Source organism: Dryas octopetala, chromosome 6 (genome assembly GCF_963921425.1).
Source record: "Dryas octopetala chromosome 6, drDryOcto1.1, whole genome shotgun sequence".
Lineage (NCBI taxonomy): Eukaryota > Viridiplantae > Streptophyta > Magnoliopsida > Rosales > Rosaceae > Dryas > Dryas octopetala.
In genome coordinates, this window is record NC_141371.1 from 16,043,837 (window position 1) to 16,063,153 (window position 19,317).

Sequence of the window (19,317 nt, forward strand, 5' to 3'; positions counted from 1 at the left end):
ATTAATTTTTTATTTTTCTAGTCCAAATCCATTTTATTTATATTTTTAAGATTTCTTTTAATTTTGATACATAAACTTTGGTCATTGACCCGATTATCACATTTTTATACACAAACTTTTAATTTATCCAATTTTTTTTTTTGTTACATTTTAGAGAATCGAACTTTAGGCTTATCACATCTACTTCATTAATCTAGTCACTCTCACCACTTAGGCTAATCTCAAGAGAATTTCTTTTTGTTTACCACAATCTTAAGGAATTTTATTTTATCTCAATTTAGTATAAGGTCCATTGACTTTAGGTACCAAATTATAATGTTTTTTCATTTCAACTACTAAAACATTTATGTCATTTTATTTTAGGTACAAAATTTCAGTTTAGGTACCAACTTTAAAAAATATGGTTATATTAAACTGTGACTGTCTAATAGTCATAACTTTTTTATTGATTTATTTTTTTTTTAATATTTGCAAGGCTTAAACTTTTATTTAGTCTTTAGGTTATAGGACTTCATCCCCCAAACCTAAATCAAAAGTATGAAACCTTTAAAAATTTTGATTTTTTATAAATTTTAAATAGTCACAACTGTGACTGTTCGACAGTCACAACTGTATAACAAACTGATTTGTGACCTAATCCAAAATGTTTTACTCTAGGTTAGTACCTAAACTAAAAAAAATTAGTATCTTGCTGTTTTATTAAAAAACTATTGATATTTGGTATTTAATCCTAATTTTCTATTTAGTATACAACATGTCAAATAATATTAACGGATGGCGTTAAAGGGCATTTAGTTTATTCAAGTTTGTGAATAAATTAAAGTGATCTTAGGTATAAGACATGTGCAAGGTGCATGACCAAAGTTTGTTAGTATTATATGACCGAAATTACATTAAATACCAAAGTTTGCGATAAAATTAAGACAACTAATAGTTTGAATACCTAATTATAATAAGGAGCAAAGTTTAAGTTAACAAAAAAAGTTTAAAGTACAAAATTGAAGCAAAATAAAAGAAAACCTTTACTTTTGGTTGGTAGAAAATTTATTAAGAACTTAGAACTCTACACAATCAACAGCCACGCATTAATTGTCATTCAAAAAACCATGCAGTGGTTGGATCTCCTTGAGAATGGTATACATATTTGGTAAAACAATGCATCTTGGTTCTTGAAGCTTCATTTGGATTTTCAAATGGAGAAAAAAAAATATAAAATTTGTTTGTGGTATATGACCAGGTAAGGTAAGACTTGGACAGGACCTATCGGAAGGAACTAGGCAGCAAGAGTCTATCATGCTCTTTCTTTTTATTTTTGATTTGATTAATTTTTTTTTAGAAATATTTAAAGAGTGATATAGAAAATAAAGGAAACTAAATATGAGAAGAGAAGCATAAAAAGAAGGTAAGTGGCATTTCATCTTAAGCTCACAGAGAAAAACTTGGGTAGGGAGTTGCTTGCCACCTCACCATGCTAAGTGGCAAGCAACTCCACTAAGAACTTGCCACTTGTTCAATTCTTATTATAATTATTTATTTATATTTTATATTTGAAGTCTCAATTTTATTTTTCCTCACAATTAATGTCCACCTACAGATTCATCAAATGGCTCACATATTTTCACTATTTTCTCCCACTATGATCCCTAGCCACGTTCTTCCCTCTTTTTTTCATCAATCTGTCTCTACAAAACAAAGTCAAAATCATATGGTCTTGCTTAACTGCAACATCAAAATTCCAGGGAGGAACAGACCAATCAAGCTTTTGTGTTTGACAGGGTCTAATTATAATTTATATCCCAAGTCTGACTAAGAACTAAAAGCTTCAGAACTGAGTCAACTGAGGTATATTGTATATAGTGAGGAGTAGGACCTAATTAGGAAATAAAGACAGGGCCATGAATTTTAAATGTTTTTGGGCCAGAAACCCAATTGGGCTATATGCAATAATCAAAGGCCATGACGATAGTGGCTTTCTCGATGGTAATCGGGCAAGCTTAGGAAAAAGAATAGATGGTTCTGACAAAACCCATACTCCATAGCCAGCCAAAGAGATCAATTTAAGGAGCTGAAAAGAATGATGGAAAATAAATTTTCAATGAAATATAATCCTATTTTCTGAGCAAAAATTGAAAAGACCTACCATGCTGACTTAAGAGAATGACTTAAAAATAGGCCCAATGAGGTTTATTTATTGAGTGAGGCTATGTAGATCATTCTCGGCTACTGAGTTGACCACCCTAATATATTTTATCCAATTTTTTTTCCTATTTTATCCTTTATTGCAAAAACAGAATTAAATCTTCTAGATTCATTCGGTGGTCATTTACCGAAACACCCATTAATGTTCGACAGATAAGTGTCGAATAAATACAAACATTTCGACAGATAACTGTCGAATGCCTTTTTCATTTCAATTTAGTGGTTATCCACCGAATAATTCACTAATGTTTAGCAGATAACTGTCGAATAACCATAAATATTTCGGTAAATAATTGTCGAATGAACCAACGAACAAAATTGAAATTTTTTGTTTTAAGGGTAAAGTTAGAATTTTAAAATAGGGTGGTCAGCTCAGCAGTTTAGGGTAGTCGGATAGCATTGGCCTTATTTATTTAAGACAACGTTGGAATTAAAGGTCACACAAATTCAAGGAACAAGAACATATTCAAGTAATTCAGAAGATTTTTTTGAAAATGGTGAAATGACTGTAAATTAGTTACCACTGCAGTTGTTTTATCTAGCCTTTGAAGCATGTGTTGCTTTGAAACCTTGTAATAATGAATTGATTAGGTTCATGTACAAGTTGATTAATATATAATTTGTATTTCTTTTTCCAGCTCACTTTCTTGCACTTTACTTTACTCATATCTCTTGCTCTTTACATTTTTTGCACTTTATATTTGGTAGCATTTCTTTGTGTTTCAAGATGAATTTGAAGTCCTAGCTAGTCTAACCTACCAAGAAAAGAACCTTGCACTAAACTAGTTCCCCACTTACTACATTGAGAAATCTGGAGAAATAATCCTTTTTTGAAGCGTATGAAGACATTTAACCTACTTTTTAAAACTCTTAGAAATCTGACCAAAATTGAGGTTAATTAAAAAGACTTAAATACCCTTAAATGAAAAACTCCCTTTGAGTACGTCTTCTGACATTCTGAAAATCAACCTCTCACTATCGCACCCACCGTACCGCACTCACCACTCCACCATGTTGTCGAACCCACTCACACATCTGTCATCAACGTCGTTTTATATTCACTCCACCATGATCTATCTACTTGGGTTTGTGTTAGTCCTTTTATACAATCGGGCAAGCCACAATAAGGTTTGTATTAGTCTTTTCGAGAAGTGTGGCAGATTTGGGACGAGCCACAATCGCCAATAATCCAATCAAACTCCACTTGATGTCGTGGATGTGTTGTGATCGACAAGTAGGATTGCAATTTTGATATTAAATTTAAAATCAATTACTTGATTATAAGATCTTAATGGTATTGGGCTCCGCACCCCTGACAGAAAATTCACAGCAAATCATAATATAGGCAACATATATGGAATTGCATATATTGTGAATTATTCCATTTGAACTTACAAATCCAACTAGATGTTCAATTTTACTTATTTTGGTCACACATGCACACAGTAAAATAAGTCAGAAGTGGAAAGTTTGGATTGTAATGGACCCTATAATTAAAAAATATGTCAGCACCAGCTTGCAATTGGAGTACAACCATGCATGTACCTAAACAAAGCAGAAAGCAGAAATGCATGTAAAACTAGCTAAGTGATTTCTGATTTGTATGAATCCTAAACGAAAACAGGCATTAATTGTTTTCGTCATAAACACAATCTAATAAAGCAGTAATATATATATATTAATTGAATTATCTATTTTTGACAGTTGACTGTGTACCAAGTCTGGATGACACTTAACCCAAGTGCCACTAGAGCACCAAGAAAAGCCATGATGGCCCAAGGGGTACTGAAATGGTTGTCACAAAACTGAGCCAACCAGGTCTTCCACTTGGTTTTGTAGTGCTTTTCAATTTGGTCTTTAACATTACGGTATATCTCAGTGTTGGGGACCAAGTCAAGGCCTATCTCATTGAAGAGAAGGGCCAAAGCTTCATCACTCCCACGCAAGTTGTGAAGTATGCGAGCCGACCTGAGCTGCTTAACATCGTCAGCATGAGCAATGAGTGAGCTGAGGAAGCTCATGTAAGAGGTGACCCCGAAATCGTTTCGAAAATCAGGACACATTTCGTAGGCTATCAAGTTCAAGAACAAAGGCATTGTATCTTCTTTTATGGGACGAAGATGAAGGTAGCCTGCAAAGCATAGAGAAGTACTAAAAGATATGTCTCTCAAGGACTTATCCTTACTAGGCCTTAAATGGATGCCAGCGGCTTTGAGCTCTTGCACGTTGCGAAAAGATTGTCTACGACGACCGCCCCTCCTATCCATTGCCCTAGGGCCTTCACTTGATGGACCTAGCATCCTCGTACGGAGAAGATCAAGAAGATGAATGGGCGCGTGCTCTTCTCCCATACATACCATTGTATCGCTACGCCGGAATTGCACCACTTTTGATCCTTTCTGATCCGTGGGGGCATTGAAAATGTGCATCTGAACAAATGACTCGATTGATTTCATGTACTGCTCATATTGGCTGCTTGAACTTGTCAACAGCTTGAGGACTTTAAAGGGGAGTTGGTTCTCTAGCAAGAACAAGTCTTGTTCCGCAAGGGACACTTGGTCTGTCTTCATCATAAAACAATCTTCCAACTCATCATATTTGTACATGAATTCCAAGGTTGAACACCCATCTAAGAACAACATCCAGGCAAGAGTCTCATCCCCATAGCACAATGTTGCTTCAGCATCGTAGCATTTCCTCAGCTCATCAATCTTCTCCTTGATCTTGCTGTACAAAGCTTCAGCTTTCTGCTCACTGTCTTGGATAAACCTTGCTGCCAACATGTGCTTCAAGTCATCTGCCTCCTGGTACTTCCCATGATGATGGATAGGACCATTTGCTAATGCCCTTGGCTCGAAGTATTTCTCGAAATTTCTCCGCGTAGCTCGGAGAATCCGAGGAACGCTTTGGATCTTTGGTGATTTTGAGCTAATTTGATGATCGAAAAATGTTTCTTCTGCCTCTCTCAGTTTTTCAAATCTCTTCTCCTCCATGGAGGCCACGGGGTTTGTCATGGCCTTTTGCGCTATTTTGCTAATTCTATCTAGCTAATAATCACATTTAGAGTAAAACAATATTCCATACAATAGCTTTAAGAATAAAGGTGTTGCCACCCTTATTATTCAAAAGAGAGAGGGACTTACCTGCCCCAGGAATACCACATGCTGTGGTATCTCTCTCTATCTCTCTCCTCTTTTTCTTTTTTTCTCTCTCCTCTCTTTCTCTCTATCGTTACACAAGCATGTTCCTGTGATTTTTTTTTCTCTCTCTCCTCTTCTTTCTTTCTCTCTTTACCATTACACAAGTCTGCCCCCTATTACAGGGGGTAGACAAGTTTTTCTCTTCAAAAGATGAATTGTACTTAACAATTAATAAATCTCACATTGAACACTAAAAGGGTTACTAACTTCTGTTCACTAAAGGAAGGGGGAGTGCTTTTGCTTTGTGTTTCACTCATTCAAAACAAAATATTGATACCTATACTGATATTTTGTAGTGAACAAATTTGTCAAATAATCAATAGTATTGATTTTGACTAATTTACTTTAACTTCATTGCAAGTTTGGCATATGCGTAAACTTTTGGGGGACAAACTAATTAATATTTGAATATTATATCGTCGCATGGACGACAAGAATCATTGCACGTGATGTGATGTGATGTGAGTTTTAGTAAGTACCCACTTCTACCCTTGAGAAGATTTGAATTCCCATGCAAAACAATAACGAATGTGAAATAATTAATTGGGAAAGCATGAATTCGAGAATGAAGCAGCTAGACATCATGAGGCATCAACATTCAGAGCCAAGGCCACGTCCAATTTTTCAACTGTTGATGAGCGCTCAGTTTAAAGTTTGAGATAACTTGCCGGCTGGGAAGAGTCTCAAACTTTAAGAATAATGTTATTTGTACTACATGAGGTGGCCATAATTTAAAAAAAAAAAATGGTAATCACATTTTGTACCATCCCTTTAATAAAAGTGTAATTTCATCCCTAATAAAAGTTAACTCATAAGTGGGTCTCACACATGTGGGTCGCACCTCTACTAAGAGATTGGTATTTCAATCAACCTGTAATTCAGTAGATTGCATCAGAGGACAGCATATAAGAATCTATAACATCCTCTGAAAACAATATCTTAGCCCCTGACCTATGAAAAGGGAGGGGCAAAAGCTCACCTCGCCAAGCAAAAATTCAAAATTTTGAAAGCGGGGAAGCTAAACTGCGTTTTCATTGCCAGAACCAGTTATATGTGTTGATATTAGAATATCTAACTAGCTCTCTGAAAGTTCTCGGCTTCGCTTGGTAGCAGCAACAACTGCATTCATCAATATTCCACGAAATCCACCCTTCTCCAGCTCATGAATGCCAGCAATGGTAGTTCCACCAGCTGATGTTACATCATCTTTGAGCTGACCTGGATGCTTCCCAGTACTAGTAGCCATAGATGCTGCTCCTAATACCTGAAAAAAGAAGCAAAGAATTAGATCTCCCCACAACATGAAAATTCAAGAAACAAATTGACAATGCACAAATGTAAAGCCAACAAATATACTATAAACTCTGTAAACCTTACAAAGAAAAGGATTTTTTTTTTTAAATGTATCTCGGATGTTAGAGCCACCAAAATTGCAGTTGAGAATTATAAAATATTCTAGTTCTTTTAGGGAGATGTTATTGGCACTCCCCAGAAGTCATCATGCACTCCATAATTTTTTATACTCACAATCTAATCTAATCATTGCAATTGTCAATAATACCCTTGCTTTCACTCTAACCTGATCCTCTCCTTGGTTAAACGTTACTTTTCAACATTAACACCATACTCTGTTACGTTTCTCCTTTTTCTTTTTTATTCCATCGTTTGATCATCCTCATCTCATACATTCAACAAATAACCTTCTTTCTGCTATTATTCTTTATTTACATTTTCCACTCCTTATTTTCATTACTTGATATAGCCCAAGCAACTTCAATGGAGTATGGTTTCTTTGAATGATATGATTCACTTTTTTATGCTTCAAGATCATACCCACCATACATCCCATTGGTTAATTTCTATAACCTCACCACTGTCACAATCAGATTGCCTAATAATCAAACCAATGCAATATTAGTGATACAAACCAATTTCATATACAAGGCAAGATAAAGAATATCAAGGGCAAAAAGGGGAGCTTAGGCTAGAAGACTTTTCTTGCTCTCTCTCTCTCTAGCGGCATGAGGGAGATCTGTCCGATCTTGCTTCCTCTGCTCTCCGGCCTCCGGAGAGCAACCTGACAGTGATGGATTCTTCTCATGGAGTTGGAATCAAGCGATTTCGCCCTGAATCCATGGCTATTGATATTGATTCCGGTGATGTTCCTATGAGGTTAATCCACCTGTGATTTCAGTTTGTTTCAAAGATAAGCTTCTTAATCCTAGTCTTACGGGTTTGAAAGGCATGGAGCAGGACCAATTGGTGCTTGGTGAGAGGGTGATGTTGTTATGCCTGGTTTAATTCCTGAGATTTGTTTCTCTGAAGCTGTGAAGGAGCATCTCTGCCTTGATTGGAGGTTCTCTATTATTGTCAAATTTATGGGACGCTCTCATGCCTATACCTTCATTCTGGGGAAACTCAAGCAGAAGTGGAGTCTGCAGGGGCCAAAGTCTCTGGTTGATATCCAGAATGGCTACTATATTGCTAAATTTGTCTTGGAGGAGGATATGCAGAGAGTTCTCACTGGTGGTCCTTGGTTTGTGGCTGGTCAACATGTTGTGGTTCAGCGATGGAGACCTGATTTCAACCCCTTGGAAGATAAGGTAACCCACATGGCTGTTTGGGCTCGAATTTCTGGTTTAGGCGTTCGAGTATTTTAACCATGAGATTATTTCTGCTATTGGTAACATTCTGGGTAATACCATTAAGGTGGATGGCCATACCTTGGGGCAGAGTCTAGAGGGAAGTTTGCTCGGATACGTGTTGAGGTTGATCTCAATAAACCTTTGATTCCTTTTATAAAGGTTCAGGGGAGGGTTTTCAATGTTGTTTATGAGGGTATTAAGTTGGTCTGTTTTGAATGTGGTTGTTATGGGCATGGTAGGGATAATTGTTCTAGTTTTTTGGCAGCTAAGACCCAGGCTCAAAAGGAAGCTTATGTTATTGTTCAAGATGGTGAGCATCAGACTATGACTGCTGGTTCTACTAAGTTTGGTAGTGACCCCATTCTTTCTGGGACTGAGGGTCCAAAGAACCATTATGGTGAGTGGATGTTTCTCAAGCCAAAATGGAGGAAGAACCCCGCTGATGGTGCTTCTACTTCTGGTACTAGAATGATTAAAACTAGTATAGAACCTGGTAAAGATATGACTAATGCTGGTTCTGGTTCTAGATTTAATGTTCTAAAGAATGCTTCTGAGTTTGGAGGGTCTTCTCAGAATGATATTTTACCCAAAATTATTCCTGATGGTCCTTTTAGGTTTGTTAAGTTGGTTGATCCGGAAAATGTGAAGGTTGTTTCTACTGGTAAGTCTAAGTCTCATAGTCAGAAAACAACTTTACAAGACATTCCTATTGATCAGGTGTCTTCTGGCTCTAAGACTCTTTCTGGCTCTCAAGCTCATTCTGAATTTCAAGCTCCTGCTTTGAAGCCTAAGTCCAAAAGTAAGGCAAAGGCTAAAGGTCTTAGTGGAGGAGGCGCTATTGCTCCTGTTGGCATGCAGGTTAAGGGAATTGATGTTCAACATGATGTTAGTGGCAAGTTTTTCTTTAATGTATCTTTACCTCCAGGATTTGCTGCTAAAAAGGGGAAAGAGCTCCCCCCTGATGTTGGTCCTCTTATGCAGACTGATGCTCTTGGCACTCTTTGTGCTAGAGCTAATCTAGTCTAGTTTTTCTTTTTGGGGCTTCGGCCCCCAATGTACCCAAAAAAAAGAACATCAATAAAGTGGTAGAGTGGACACTAAAACCCATTTATGATCAGTATTAATCCAAAGTATATTCCCAACCAAATAGGGAACTTTCTCAGAGCCAACAATCCAACTAAGCAAAATCAAAGAAATAGCAGAAATTGGCGGCAGTAATAATAAAACCTTAAGGCAATTAGGGAAGCATGAAGAAGGATCTATGGCTGGGAGAAATAGAAGCTGAGACATCAATGGGGTTTGGATCTGTCCTGTTCTTCAAACAGATAAACAAGCAGGAAAAAGAGAAGGGCTGGGGTTCAAGAACATTAAAAGTAAGGGTAGCATTGCAACCGTAAAATAAGATTAAAAGAATAAAAGATTATGGAGTGCAGAATGATTTTGGGGGAGTGCCAATAACAGCTCCCTTCTTTATATACTGTTTCTATGTTGGTAAAAGGGTTTAACTTCTAAAACTGAAGTGAATATCTACAATCATATATTTCATGCAATTTGTCCATTTTGAGGAGATCTAGACCTACATGGTTAAATTTTTGAGAAAAAGATACACATACACTAATGGTATGAATCTGTAATGATGGCACATGATTTCTTTTGTAATAAAATACCATGCAGTACAATTGGACTTACAGTTTGCGATGCAAGACCCAATGCAAGTTCTCGTGGTAGACCTGCAGCTACGCCTCCATCTGCCAAAGCCTCTATGGCCAAAAATATATATGCAGGACCACTGCCACTGTACATTTCCAAGGTGTAATCAAAGCACAAGTTATGATTTTATCTCTCAAATACAAGTACAAGTTTGTGGACATAACTGTTTGATTAATGAACCTAGGAACCTCTCTGAAAGATAAACTGAAGAGAAATAGAGATATAAAAAAAATGTCTAGTGGCAATAAGAGGTGAGTAAAGATATTCTGCAGTGGAGTATGAATCAGTATGATTTTACATTATGACACAAAGTCACATACCTCAAGCCAGTAACTGCATCAAATAATTTTTCATCAGCTTTCCATATCTTGCCAACCGATCCAAATAAGTTAGCTATCAGGTCTCCATCTTGTTCTGTTGCAGCTCCTCCCAAGCTCAGAACTATTTGAACACAAGATTAGGGACGTAACCATTTTCATTTTACTTAAAATATGGCACACCAAATTAACAATAATATGAAAAATTCACAAAGGAAATAAGAACCAGAGCGATACTTCAAGGTTGGAAGATACATATGGTAACCATAAAGGAGATCGAAGTTTCTAAGCAACAAAAAGCATCAATTTCTTTAATAGCATATTAGAAACATGTACATCAATCCAATGCATTATTGTAATCAGCATTTCACAAGTCTTGCCACTGATGTCGCATGTCATACCAGCATGATTTAGGGTGTCTAGCTCTCATAATTCCAGCTTTTTTCTTTTCTAAAATATTAGGAAAAAAAATACTGTGGTTCAGTATGTGAAAAACTGCTAGTGATTATATTGCAAGAGCTCCAAAAGCAGAAGAAGACGTTAAGTTTAGCAAATATTACTTTAGATATGCTATCAACCTATTAAAACAAAATGGCCATTTACCATTATCATTATTTTTAAACTGAAATGCTGATAAGTGCAAGGACCACATCATGGTAATAACACATTCACTTAAACAAATAAAACTTTGGTTCACAATCAAGAAGACAATTCTTCAGCACTGAATCTTTCCCATGCCGGTAGCTAATGAAGTTAAAAACAATACCAATCATAGTTTACAAATTAGTTAAAATAATTTATATCATACATATTTGTTTTGTTATAAATGCAAAGTTAAAACATTGCAAGGATAGCCAAAGTACCTGACGCTGCCACGCCTACAGCAGAAGGAGTATTTGGCATTACCCTAATAAATCGGCTGTGACCGGCCCATTCCTAAAGTAAATGAACAATTCTGTTAATAAAATACAGAAAGCCTGAAGGCTAAGGACACAAACTTTATATTTTTTATATATATTAAACTTAGAAATACAATTACATGCATGAAAGACAAAAAAATATATTCATACAGGTAGAAACCAAACACACAGAGCATGGCAGTCAGCAAAGAAGAAGAAATAGTGAGCACAAAATATGGTAGCCATAGCATTTCACATTATGATTTATAAAGTAGAAAATGATAAAATTGTTTATGTCAAATAGGTTTAATCTTTCAAATTCATTTCTGGATTGGGTCTCCCTGGTATTAAGAGCATGCAATCACTAAACTACAGTCATCATCAATAAATGCAGGTCAGAACAAATTATACTGTGTACCTACAATCATATTATTAAAGGATCCAGATCCTCTGTTTGTTCTTTATGTGCTTTTTTTTTCTTGACTTTTAATCTTAGTCGTGTATTGTAAATTCAAGGGTGTGTGAGCTAAAGAGTGGTGGATTTGTAACCTTTTGGGTGTGGATGGGATCAAATGTGAACCCTCGGATTTATAATGCATGGCTAAGAATAACACGATCAAAAAAAGCCTACAGAAAAGGATCCATTTCCATTATTAAAATGGCCCTACATTTTCCTGGAACAAAAGATAAGAAACTTCAGTTTTCATTATCATGTTGTCACGATTTGAAGGGTGAGAACAGGCTAAACTTAGCAATGGCTAAGTTCTGTAAACCGTGGGCAATTGACCTTATCCAAAGAGAAACTGCCTTGTGAATCTCTCCAACTTCAATATCAGCACTATTATTGTCAAAAACAGCATCCTACTCTTTCTCATTGTTGGCACATTCATAAATGGGGTAATTAGGCTGTTGGTTACAGATCTTGACTTGCAACACCCTTACCCTTCGTTGGCACTACAAGCATCTAAAGATACCTTTCCAAAAATAACTACTTGTATATTTACCTACAGAAAGGATTAAAGGGGAACTACGAGTCACATGAATTTAAAATTCAAGAATGAATTCTAAGGTGAAGCCCGTTTGGTTCACGGAATTGATTTCTTGGGAAATCAATTCCTATGCCTTTTCCAGGGGGAAGGGCATGTAAGATTCTCATTACTGAGTTTGGTAATGTTGGGAAAGTAAACCAAGATTGAACTTTTTATTTCCATTCCCATGTTTGGTTTGGAATGGAATAGGAAATAAAAATTGTCTAGTGTTCCAATTATACCCTCATCTATTAAACAAAGAATAAAAAGAATGTGAAGAGTTGTTTTGGATAAAATTTGGCATTTTCAAATATTAGCATGGGCATATTTGCCAAAAAAAAAAAGTGCAATAAATACTTTCCCAAAAGGGGGGAAAACAAAATCCAAGCTCGAAGGAGGATTCATTTTCCCCCTTTTGGGTGCATCAGATTCCCATGGGTCAGGAAACCATTTCCCTTCCCTGCACTTACCAAACACCAAACGTTGGAATGGATTTCCCATTCCCAAGCCTCAAAAACTTGAACCAAACGTTAGCGTCCACATGCCATACTACTCCTTCAGTGTAAAGTAGGTATTTATTGTAATATTACTCTTTTCTTCCTTTGTTTAGTGGACTAAACATTGGCAATTTGACTTTTCCCCAAAATAGAAAGTCAATTCAACGTTGTTAACCATAAATGAAATTAGATAGTCATTGCCATATGCTTATATAATAATTCGACACTGCAAGTAAAAAATTGTGAACAATGGATTTTATCCATATATGGCATTAGAAAAAGAAAGGGCAATCCTTGAAGATCTTTGTGAATAAAAAATGTGAACTCTTTTACAGTCAACTTCTAAAATGTTACCAGAGGCAGAGCTAAGAGTTGGCTTGGCTTTGAAAAAAAGTTTAAACATTAAAAAGAAAAATGACACCTACCCTGCCATCCTATTGCTCTTGACATTAGGCTGGCCTTCTGCCCTCTGTTGCTCCTTCCCAGAAAATTAATTGCCCACACTCTGTCACTCTGCACCCAACACCCTATTCTCTCATCTTTCACTGCCCTTTAGACACTCTCTAAAGCATAATCTCTCTCCTTTTGGCCCACTGTCACCACCTCCCTCTTGTGGTCTTGTCACCAGTAAACCCCTCTCTCATTTCAAATTTCTATACATTAAGGAAAAAATGAAAATAAAGAAAATTACTAAAATGTAAGAGAAAAAAACAATTAGAAATGAGAGGGGGTTACCAACCACGAGACTGCGAGATGAAGGGATTGAAAGCTGGCCAGCGGTTGAGAGATGAGACTTAAGCAAGGGGCAAAAGAGCACTATAAGATGAAGGGTTGTTTGATGTGGAATGGTAGGAAAGGAGGGGGATTAATTTTGTGGGAATGGAGAGGGAGGGTAGAAGGCTCAGCTAGATGTCAAAACAAATTTATATGTGTAAAAAAATAAATCATAATGCCTGGTTGACCCAATTCCTAACTCCCCTTATGTTGGCATTGCATATTTTTTCCTGTTGGAAATTTTTCTTTTCTTTTTGTTTATGGTTTATGTCCCCTAGAGAGGTGTCTCTTTTTTTGTTCATTAATAGAATTCTTCATATCATCCAGTTTCGCTTAAAAAAATAAAAATCTACATATTACTTGGGAGTTACTGGTTGCTAAGAAAAAAATTAGCTTAGCGCACCCTAATATAAATATTTGGCTACACCATGTTTGATACTTAACTCACTTAACCCATGTAACATGTTTAGAGAAAATTTTTTTGTAAAAACATAATAGAATTCATTCATAATTCACACAGTAAGGTAAGTCACTACAGTTATGGAGGTTCATGGATGAAATACACAACAATTTAGCCAATACACATATTCAAGGTAGATAAAAGTAACAAGAGCTGGAATTGAGAGACCTGCAGATCTTTCAATTTGATTCCAGCAGCAATTGAAACTAGCAGCTTCTTTCTGGAAAGAAGTGGCCTCAACTGCAAAACCACATCTTTAACTGCATGAACAGAAAAAGGCCACAACAATATCATTATCCAGTAAAGAACCACAAAAATCACCATGTAACAAGTCAATGTCCATATCTCTAGAACTCAGATACGTTTCAATCATAAAAGAAGAAAATAAAAAATACCCAATACATCAAAATGTGTATTATATCAGATAAATCATATCTAAATGTGAGCGATGAGAAAAGTGTAATACCAACTTGAGGTTTGACAGAGAAAATGACGATATCACTTTCTTCAACCACCTGTTAATCACCAAACAAAAAAGTTAACAATATTGATAAAGACAAATAATATATGCTAATATAAAACAGGACAAAAAAACAAAAAAACAAAAACAATAAAAGGAAAAGGGGAGGGGACCAAACGTCGGAGTTGCGAGGGAGGACTTGGACTCCTAAGGACTGAAAGGCTTCGCGTCGAACGGGACTAGAGTGGGAGGTAGAGATACGATTGGGGGGCAGAATGCCCGATTTGACGACTCCTCGGGCGATGCTCTCGGCCATTTTGCCTGCTCCAATGAACCCTACCTTGTACGTCTCCGTCGGGATGGCTAACGCCTCCATTGGCTCAATGCGATGTTTTTTTTTTGTGAAGAAAAACTTGTAATTAATCAAAGGGAGCGGTTCTGTTGCGGATGAATGCGGGTGTAAAATCGAATGAAAAAAGAAAGAGACAGACTGACAGAGGGTGAGGTCACGAGAAGAGAAGAAGAATGAAAAAAAGAAATGGAGTGGGGGGGAGGTTTTACGGACTCACTGGTGAGGGGAAAAAAAATAATTTTTTAAAATTTTAAATCTAAGCCATTCATTAGATCTGACGGCCAAGCTTTTACACCCGCATTTATCCGCAACAGAACCGCTCCCATTAATAAAAAAGAACCCTAACTATAAAAAATAAAAATATATTAATCAACCCCACAAATATTAAGATTCAAATTCAAGTTGAAAAAAAAAAAATATATATATATATATATCAATTGGCAACTATAAATACAAATGCAACTGTGGAATTCTAGACAAAAGCATACGATAAATTATTCTGTGTATTCGATACACTGCTATATGTTATAATTAATGCAACGTTTCATAATATGGGTGGATGTTATTAATATTATACATTACTAATATAAATATATCATTCAATAATACTCTTACATGTTAAATTGATTACACCACATAACAGTGTATCGGATATACCCAATAATTTTCTGCACGCACAACAATTTAACTAATTGACGGACACACACCGATTGTCATTTAGATTAACAAATCAAGTGAGCGTCTTTGAGTAATTTTAAAGAGTTTTTCAATCCTTAAAACACCCTTTGCAATTGCAAGTAACAATGGGGATCAAAGTGATCCATTATAATATAATCCTTTTCAACTTTCTAAAAAACACATAAAAACATATGACATGTTGGAGCAAAAAATCGCCGTGACATGTGGCGATTTCCTATTTGTCAAAAATAAAGGAGACCCAGTCAAAGGAGGAAATAAATTCATAATTAATGAAATATTTAAAATAATAATTAAGAGTGATGAGAATTTCTTATATTTATTATAGTAATAATGACGAAAATTAATTGAGTGATTTAATGAGGAGAAAACCGTGGGAAATAACTCCTCACGTTATCACCAAAGTCAACGGTCAAGACATTAATGGGAGAAAATCTCATTAATTCCCCCATTAATTCCATGATTTTGAAAGGTAAGAAAAACAGACAAAATCTGAGAATTAATGAGGAAAATCTCTATAAAAACCCATGGAAATCGTTGATGAGAGAGGTGAAAAATTATTATTTACCAATTAGAGAATTTTCTTTCTTTGACTTTAGCATCAAGAGAGTTTTTTTTTTTTTTTTTTTTTTTTTTTCAGGAAATCTCCATTAAGGAGGAGTTGAAGCTTCGACGAGATAAAAAAAAAAAAAAAGTTCATCTACTCAATCTGTTCCACGTTAGATGTTCGTGTGTTAATGTTTATTATTGTTGACTAAATTTCTCAAAGAGAAATTTCGAATTCAAAAGTTAGTGCCGTCTATGGGATAGATATTTTCTTAATCCAACAAAATCGCAAGAGCAATGACTATAGCTGATTATCTTGAAGACATCGACCTGAGTTCGATCCAAGATCCAGCACTCATGGCCATAATAAAAAGAATGGTTGAGGAAACCAAAAAGGCTCGAGAAATTGCTCAAGAAGTAATGGCGAAGACATCTGAACATCACAAGGAGCCTCGCCCAAGAACGGACAAACGCAAGGCGTCGACCTCAAGCATTGATCTCAAGGCAACCAAGCAAGATGACATCGAGGAGATCAAGGACCCAAGCGGCCCCCACTTAACGAAGAAACAACAGGACATATATTACCTCGAACCACTTCAAAAGATCATGAAGAATTATGCAACGGCTAGAACCCCCGCCGAGCTCACCCTCGAGGTGGCAAAAAGTATTTGTAACTCCCTTTTCACAGACGACATCTTGGAGGCCCAAAAGCCCAAGCGTTTCCAACAAACAGAGTTTAATCTGTTTGAGGGAACAACCGACCCTCTCGAGCACATCTACCATTACCAATAGCAGCTCATCTTGGAAGCAGACAACGAAGCCTTGATGTGCAAGGTTTTCCCCTCGAGTCTCGTTGGACCAGCCCTTACTTGGTTTCGGCAGCTCAAGCCAAAATCCATTAGGGGGTTTGCTGAATTGTGCGAAGTATTCATCGCACAGTACATCTGCAATCAGAAACAGAAGAACGACATCTATGTACTCTTCAGCACTAAGTAACAGAAATGTGAGAGCTTGAGCAACTAGCTTGCTCGATTCGTGGTCCAGATGTCCACCCTCGACAGTTGCGGTATGCACACCGCCACTATAGTTTTTCGCAAAGGCCTAATCGAGGGAAGCAAGCTACACGAATCTCTAGTCATGAGGCCCCCGAAGAACATGCAAGAACTGATCACTCGAGCTGACGGATGCATCCGCCTCGAGGAATCATCCTCAAATCGTCACCAAGTCGCCATTATCTACCCATTCACTAACCATACCCAAGTTTCCAACAAGGAACTGTTCATGACTAGAATAGGGTGTTCTGAGTTGGAGATTGGGTCAGACAAATAAACCAGTCCATAAGAGGCCTAATCCGAAGAAAGGCCAAGAATTTGGAAAGTTCAAGAAGACATGGGATGGGCTCTACGAGATCATGGCAACCATCATAAAAGAAGATTATAGGCTTCGAGAAGTGTAAACGGGCAAGTATTTCCTGGAGCCATAGAACGCAATCTATTTGAAAAAGTATTATTTCTAGAAGTTGGCTATTTTTATTTTTTATACAAAATAAACTGTTGTACCGAGTGTGCTAGATCTCACTTTCTATGAGGTCAGCCATTTCTTACTTTTTTATGATTAATAAGTTGCTATGTCAGGCACGCTAAATCTTTATTTCCATTTCATTCGTTGTAAATGCATGAGTTCAATAAGAAAACATCATGAATGTTCTTTATGGAAACACTCTATTTTAAGACCTCAACAATTCGAGGCACAAAAAACGTACAAAAATTGCCAAAAAAATCGAGAAAAAGCATGCAAAAGCAAATCTCGAGGCAAAAAGCTCAGGGGCAACCCTCGAGAACACAAAAAAGACTTGGGCAAAATTCATGAAGTACACGCTCAAGCATCAAAGAGAAAAACTCAAGGCAAAGCCCACATTCGAAAGGAAAAATTCCAACGTACATTAATACGTCGCTCAAGACAGACGGCGTTTTAAATTCAGTCCATCACTCAAGGATCGACTAGCTTCGTTCAACTCAGTCCTCGAGCGCTCGACCTCGGTTTACTCTGCCATGAGCTTTACACAAGCAGTAAGATAACACTGTTCTAAAGTCGGACCGGGGGCATGGCTTTGATCAGAACGTTTTTCTGAGGCCAATGAAAGATCTCTTGAAGGATGTTGAACATAATCAACTTTGTTAGGAGAGGCAGGGCACTTAGGCTTAAACTCAGGATCGCCGTCCTCAAAGCAAGTCCCGACCCTTGAAGATGGGGCAAACACGAAAAATCCTACAGGGATAGACACAACTAAGACTCCTACAGGCCATCTTCGAAGGTTGTGGCATCAACCATCGTTTCATCATTGGAAACGGCCACGACCTAAACCTCGACCTCGGGAGAAAAAAAAACTCGAACTCTTTCGAGGCTAGAGGATAGGGAACGACGTCATCTTTCGCTAAGTCTTTCATGACATCCACACGTTTCAGAAGTTCCAATTTGGACTTAAGCTCGAGGCACCGATCTTGAGAAGACAAAAGTTGTTCGGCCAAGGCACCTTTCTCCACTTCTGCCAAACTAAACTTTCCTAAAGCTTCACAAGTAGAAGCTTCAAGCTTTCGAACCTGGTTATCAAAGTCACGCGCCTTTTTCTAAGCCAACTTTCTCTTCTCGGCCTCAAGGCAAAAGTCCTGAAGAAACAAAGAGGACTTGCAGCACAAAGAAGAAGTAACGCATGTTGATGTGTTGAACCTGTGTGCTTCAAGGTTAGATAAATAACTTGTGGCATAGACCCAAGAAATCAAGAATCCTACTTCCACGCGAATGGTTTGAGAGAGAATTTTCTTTCCCTTATAACTCAAGGAGTTTGAATGTCAGAAGAAAAGGAAATGGGGCATCTGTTGGAGCAAAAAATCGCTGTGACACGCGGCGATTTCCTATTTGTTGAAAATAAAGGAGACCCAGTCAAAAGAGGAAATAAATTCATAATTAATTAGATATTTAAAATAATAATTAAGAGTGATTAGGATTTCTTATATTTATTATAGTAATATATGATGACGAAAATTAATTGAGCGATTTAATGAGGAGGAAAACGTGAGAAATAACTCCTCATGTTATCATCAAAGTCAACGGTCAACACAGTAATGGAAGAAAATCCCATGAATTCCCCCATTTATTCCAAAATCCGGAAATTAATGAGGAAAGTCTCTATAAAACCCATGGAAATCGTTGATGAGAGGGAAGTGAAAAATGATTAATTACCAATTAGAGAATTTCATTTCTCTGACTTTAGCATCAGAGAGCTTTTGCATAAAATCCACCCCATCAACAAGGAGTTAAAGCTTCGACGAGAACAAAAAGAAATTTCAGCCACTCAATCCGTTCCACGACAGACGTTCGTGTATTAATCTTTATTATAGTTGACTAAATTCATCTTTGAGAAATTTCGAATTCAACATGACCCATTTGTGTTAAAAGTACCAAAGTGTCCCTAAGAAAAACTTTATAGCCAAGACTTGGTCTGCCATAGCTACAGTGAAATTGAATCTTATTTTA

At 36.8% G+C, this 19,317-nt stretch overlaps 2 protein-coding genes across 2 annotated transcripts; both read right to left on the reverse strand.

Annotated features, from left to right (window-relative positions):
* Positions 1 to 3,838: 3,838 nt before the first annotated feature.
* On the reverse strand, positions 3,839 to 5,216 carry LOC147282812 (UPF0481 protein At3g47200-like). The gene has a single exon (XM_086249021.1). The coding sequence runs from the start codon at positions 5,211 to 5,213 to the stop codon at positions 3,891 to 3,893; it is 1,323 nt and encodes a 440-aa protein (XP_086105147.1). The 5' UTR covers positions 5,214 to 5,216; the 3' UTR covers positions 3,839 to 3,890.
* Positions 5,217 to 5,935: 719 nt separating this feature from the next.
* P5CR (pyrroline-5- carboxylate (P5C) reductase) lies at positions 5,936 to 14,695 on the reverse strand. The gene is made up of 7 exons (XM_086246638.1): positions 14,368 to 14,695; positions 14,196 to 14,244; positions 13,898 to 13,989; positions 10,935 to 11,007; positions 10,075 to 10,195; positions 9,734 to 9,839; positions 5,936 to 6,663 (listed from the first exon to the last, which is right to left on the reverse strand). Exons 1-7 carry the CDS (start codon positions 14,563 to 14,565, stop codon positions 6,475 to 6,477), a joined length of 828 nt encoding a protein of 275 aa, XP_086102764.1. The 5' UTR covers positions 14,566 to 14,695; the 3' UTR covers positions 5,936 to 6,474.
* Between the last annotated feature and the right edge of the window lie 4,622 nt (positions 14,696 to 19,317).